This window comes from Boleophthalmus pectinirostris, unplaced genomic scaffold (genome assembly GCF_026225935.1).
Source record: "Boleophthalmus pectinirostris isolate CB_2022bp ecotype Guang Dong unplaced genomic scaffold, ASM2622593v1 HiC_scaffold_18, whole genome shotgun sequence".
NCBI lineage: Eukaryota > Metazoa > Chordata > Actinopteri > Gobiiformes > Gobiidae > Boleophthalmus > Boleophthalmus pectinirostris.
The window spans coordinates 635,501-641,500 of record NW_026571133.1 but is presented as its reverse complement, the minus strand read 5'-3'; the positions used below and the strand labels follow the sequence as shown (position 1 = coordinate 641,500).

The 6,000-nt window shown below is 40.0% G+C and overlaps 1 protein-coding gene across 2 annotated transcripts in view; it reads left to right on the top strand.

Annotated features, from left to right (window-relative positions):
* Nucleotides 1-6,000, top strand: part of e2f7 (E2F transcription factor 7) — a 28,894-nt gene that overhangs the window by 7,939 nt on the left and 14,955 nt on the right. For both annotated transcript variants that reach the window (XR_008632177.1, XM_055153668.1), the window contains exons 5-7: nt 701-961; nt 1,895-2,050; nt 5,156-5,458. Coding sequence is in view for 1 of the 2 variants with exons in the window: in XM_055153668.1 (XP_055009643.1) it covers nt 701-961; nt 1,895-2,050; nt 5,156-5,458 (720 nt within the window). In the remaining variant the exon portion in view is untranslated. The remainder of the gene's footprint in view (nt 1-700; nt 962-1,894; nt 2,051-5,155; nt 5,459-6,000) is intronic.

The window sequence follows — 6,000 nt, the reverse complement described above, 5'->3', positions numbered from 1 at the left end:
TGAGACACTTTTGGCCGTTTAATGTTCACACTGGAGTCACATACAAGTCACATTTAATTGGAAATGTGAACGACCTCGCAAAAACAACCAAACTGAGCATTAAGCCTTGCAGTCTGAACGTAGCCTATGATTCAAAATCTACAATAATACACATTTTCAGCTTCCTAGCTCTATTTTTTAAATGAAGTTATGGTCTCTCAAACATGCTTAGAAATTAAAAATTTTAAATTCTTTCATTTGGTGGTTTTAGAAATTTAAATGTGAAATGGCTTATAGGGGAGGGCGGCTTCATATAAAGTGACTGACACCTCTAAAATAAAAGCGATGCAGTTTTAGTCTATACATGAGGTAAAATTGTACAATATGTTTATTTTGTAATTCCAAATGAGTTTAAACGGGTCGGTCAGAGTCGACAAAAGGGCCATGTGTGGTCCAGGAGCTGGACAATGCCCAGGTCTGAGTTACAGGCCAAAAACAGCTTGTAAATAATCTTTTTAGATCCAAAGAAAAGCACAACCAGGATATGAACCGACTGAACCAGTATCATTGAACTGTTACCCCATCCAGCCAATTTTTCAGTATTGGCGCTGATATTCGATATCAGTATCAGTATCTGTGTGTCCCAATAATACATCTGTACTGGGGCAAGACAAATTTAGCTAAAATAAATAGAAAAAAATAACTTCCCTTGTGTATTCAGGTGTGGAGCGGCGGCGCATCTACGACATCGTGAACGTTCTGGAGTCTCTGATGATCGTGGGGCGCATGGCCAAGAACAGTTACTCGTGGTACGGACGGAGACGCCTGGAGACGAAGCTGAAGGAGCTCCAGAGCCGAGGACGAGAGCAGGGCTACCACCTGCAGATGGAGACGGGGGCGACGGGGGCGACAGGGGCGGCAGGGGCGACAGGGGCAAGGGACTGTGCAGCCAACAGGGACGACGAGGCGGAGGAAGGAAACGGTGAGAGAAAACCTAAAACTCAGACAAACTTTATTGAGCCACAAGGGAAATTATTTGGACACAGTATCTGTTCCATAAAGGGTGAGTTGTCGTACAGTTGTAGGGAGTATTATCTGTTACATAAGGGTGAGTTGTTGCACAGTTGTAGGGAGTATTATCTGTTACATAATGGTGAGTTGTTGTACAGTTGTAGGGAGTATTATCTGTTACCTAAGGGTGTAGGGAGTATTATCTGTTACATAATGGTGAGTTGTTGTACAGTTGTAGGGAGTATTATCTGTTACCTAAGGGTGTAGGGAGTATTATCTGTTACATAATGGTGAGTTGTTGTAGGGAGTATTATCTGTTACCTAAGGGTGTAGGGAGTATTATCTGTTACATAAGGGTGAGTTATTGTACAGTTGTAGGGAGTATTATCTGTTACATAAGGGTGAGTTGTTGTACAGTTGTAGGGAGTATTATCTGTTACATAACGGTGAGTGATTGTACAGTTGTAGGGAGTATTATCTGTTACATAAGGAGTCCAGTGACACATGAGATACTATATTTTATTTTCATTTATTTGACACAAACCTGTCATCTGCTTGTTTCTATGGATACGTCACTGCCCTCCTTGGAATGTTCCACAGTATGGCATTAAGCAGATCAGCGTTACAGTCATTCAATTACAGTTTTTTTTTTTTTTTTTTCTCAAAGATACTTTGAAAAACAGGCATTCTGACTGTGAGCAGGGTCGCCTCTTCACAGATCTGACCTGTAACTTGGTCTGGTTTGGTCTCAATGAAGGTACAAAGGTTTAAAGCCACACTGTGAAACATTCCAGACAGAGCAATATAACATCTCCTTGGGGCAAAGCACTTAACGGATCCTCCACCAGAAAAGTTACACAATGCACCTTTAAGTCCAAGTCTAACGTTGTAAATGTGGTTTCAGGTGGAGGCAACAGGAAGGACAAGTCTCTGCGGATCATGAGTCAGAAGTTCGTGATGCTTTTTCTCGTCTCCAAAACCCAAACTGTGACGTTAGACGCGGCGGCGAAGATCCTGATCGAGGACAGTCTGGACTCATCCAGCCACAGCAAATACAAGAGTGAGGAACTATTATTATTATCTAATTATTATTGTCTAATCTACAGCTATTATTAAAGGATCCTATATGATACGCAAAACTGGATTCTTGTGAGCGTTCAGCCATGTTCTAATGTTGTTACCTCCTCAAAAACAGAACTGGAGTTGTGTTTTGTTTCATTCACACATGTTTGAGTAACGTATTTTTTTAACTATAAGACACACCGCACCAGCCAAAAAATGCATAATGAAGAAGAAAAGAAACGTTTTAAAATGTATTTTATAAAATCAGAGACCAGGAACTGACATTTCCTGTTGAAAGTCAAGTTCTAGTAAAAACAATAGAAGAGAGAACAACAGACTGTTAACGTCACATATGAACAGTTCTTCAGATAAACTATAACATAAACAACAGAACAGAACAAGTTTAACAAAGTCTCCATCTCACTCCAAATCACTAAATCCATTCAATTCTTCATCCTCTGCGTCACTTCTGAGCAACTCCACGACCTCCGGAATTAAACAGAGCAACGCTTCCTCTTCTGTGTCGCTGTCGTCAGACTCAGCATCAGTTCCAGTTAGAATTATTTCTGAATCCCGACAGGATGGTTTCGGTGTCACTGAAGTCAAGGCTTTGTCCATCCATCCAGTGACTTCAGGAAAGTTTGATGGTGCATCCTCCGGTTACCGTGAAGCTGTGTTCTCCGTCCTCGCTTTCCGTCGGTCCCTCACAAGTTTCTCGCTCACTCCAAACTTTCTTTCTGCTGCTCAGTTACTGTTTTCAGCTGAATATTTCACGACTTGCAGCAGGACAGAGGCTCTTTCTGCAGGAGACATGTGCAGTAGAGCCAATACTGACACACAAGACTAGAGCATCTCGCTGCTTCACTCTGAAAATTTTAATATATAAGTCACACCAGCTCTAAACAGATCTACTTTACATTTATTCAATTACAGCTGGTTTTATCGGTCAAAAATACCTAGAAAACTTGGTCTGGTTTGGTCTTCATGAAGATAGAAAGGTTTAATACCACACTGTGAAACATTCCTGACAAAGCAACAGCATCTTGGTGGAGAAAAGCATTAGACGGACCCTCCACCAGAAAAGTTACACAATGCACCTTTAAAATCATGAATACTGTCAAATCTACTTTATTCATATACTGTAGCACATTTCACACAAAAAACAGTTTCCAGTTTCAGGAAAGTTTCATGGTGCGTCCTCCCGGTGTCACAAGTTTCTCGCTCACTCCAGACTTTCTTTCTGCTGCTCGATTATCGTTTTCATCTGAATATTTCACCTTTAGTCCTGGTTTAATCTGCAAAAAATTATTTTCTTTTTGGGGAAATTTGTGTTCAGTCTTCTCCATCGCCTTTATAAGTTTGTTTAAAGTTTAAATTGTTCAGTGGTGCAGAAGTAATGGTGCGATCGACTGACATGATACAGACAGGACAGAGGCTCTTTCTGCAGGAGACATGCGCAGTAGAGCCAAGTGACAGTGGTTCAGGAGGAACAGGAGCAGCAGATACTGACACACAAGACTAGAACCTCTCACCACTTCACTGTGAACATTTTAATATATAAGTCGCACCAGAGTATAAGTCACAGGAAACACCCAAACCATGAAAAAAAGTGCAACTTATAGTCCGAAAAATACGGTAATCCTTTATTATTTGTTCATTTATAGTTCCAAAACTGAAATTGGTCTGTTCCCTGTAGTTTTCAAATTAAAAGCTTCAATTTACCTTATGTTCATTAGAGATCGGCAATTCCAGGGCTGAAATTATCCAAATGTTTCAGGTGAAGGTGTGTGGAGTTTACAAACGTCCTGTTTTACCGTATGACATCACAAGGTGGAACAGAGCGTTTTCAGTTTGAGAGAAGAACTCAGCCTAAATGTGCAGGGTTTGTGTTAAACGTGTGAATTTAACAAAACACAACGCCAGGTCTGTTTTTGACGAGGAAACTACATTATAACAGATCAGAAAACAGCGAAATATGGGCCCTTTAAAGTGAAACTAAACTCTAAATTAACTTTGTTGTTCGACTAAATGCTGTAATCTGTTTATGATGTTTTAATAGTGTTGTGTACTGGTTCTAGAATAGGCAAATTTGCAGCTTTCTGGTCAAAATTTGTCAAAAACTACTTAGAATGAATGAATGTTTATTCGGACAGTAATACATAGAACATAAATAAAAAAGTAAATACATAGATATAACACAAAAAGTAAATATTTCTATTCTATAATAATAGGCAAAAATAAATGTTACGCCGAATATTCCTTGTGTCCGAAAAAGGAGTGGGAGGAAGTAAATACTTATTTAACCCCACCCCTTTTTTCTACCGTCCCAAATTAATAAAGACCACATATAGACACACATACAGTATTTTGAAATACATTTTTTAACTGCCCTTTTGAATAGATGTATATTTGAACAAAGTTTTAATTCTATTTTCAAGTTTTTCCATAATTTTACACCACAAACAGAGACACAAAAACTTTTTCTTGTCGTTCGAGCACGAGGCAATTTAAGATTCAAAAAGCCTCTTAAGTTATAGTTTGCTTCCCTTTCACAAAAAAATAGTTGGATATTTTTTGGTAAGTGCTTAGTTTTAGCTTTATACATGACTTCTGCAGTTTGGTACAGAATCAAATCATTCAGTTTGAGTAATTTGGCGTGAATAAACAGTGGATTAGTGTGGTCATGCAATTTGACATTATAAATAATTATTATTGCTCTTTTTTTGAAGTTTTATCAATGGTTCTATTGCGGTTTTATAGTTATTGCCCCAAATTTCTGCACAGTCTGTTAAATATGGTACTTAAATACTGCAATACTTTTTGATAAACTGAAAAACTGAATGTGTGCTGCTTCCAGTGGCCACTACAATTTCAAGTACTACATGACATCACATAAGACTGCCATGAATACAACCAGGTGTTTCTTCTGATTACAAAAAACTCATTTCAGGGCTTCTGTTAATACTTCAGGATCTGTTTAAAATGAAAACTTCGTGACAGACTTGTTTATGATTAAAAGATAAATCTAAAATTCAATCTCAGTGCAGAAATGTTTTTGTTTATCTAGTTAAAAACGTTCTCTCTTTTTGCTTTTCCTTTTTAGCTAAAGTTCGTCGCTTGTATGACATCGCCAACGTCCTGACGAGTTTGGGGCTCATTAAAAAAGTCCACGTTCGGGAGGAGAGGGGGAGGAAGCCGGCGTTTAAGTGGCTGGGACCCACCGAGTTCAACGGCGCAGGAACGTCGCCCCCCGCTGGACTGGAGGCGTCGCAGAGGATCACGTCGCAGGATCTGAACCGCATCAAAATGTCCCGTCACGCGTCGTTCAACATCACGCCGACGTCCGTGGTCGTTCAGAGACAAGTGAACTCTGCCCCCAACAGTCCACGCAGGGAACAGCACGCAGGTACGCACTGTTTAAGCCGCTTTTGTTCATTGGACATCGTCTTTTTTTAGAGCTGTAGTCCATGTAATCTAGATTAAAGGAAAACCAAGCCTGTGAGCACTTTTATTTAGTTTATTTATTTAATGTGACAGGGACAGCGCACAATTTACATTAACCTTAAGAGGAGAGATGCTTTGTACCAGGTTGTAACACCAGTGCTAATTTCCACTTGCCGTCTCTGGGCAGGTTATTTGTTTGATTGTATTTAATTGACCTCAGATATAAGATATTCTTCCTGGAGACCTGCGTAGCATGTTTTGGGTTGATGGGGAAATCGGAGCACCCAGAGGAAACCCATCCAGACACGGGGAGAAACATGCAAACTCCACACAGAAAGGCCCAAGCGACCCGGGGATCGAACCCAGAACTTTCTTCCTGTGAGGCATGAGTTCTAGCCACTTAAGCCTCGTGCTGTTTTAATCTGACTTTTTACTGATCTGCGTTATGTCTCATGTGTAATTGTTTTGTATTTAGGCCTGAGCGCCAGAAGCTGGTGAAGGGCC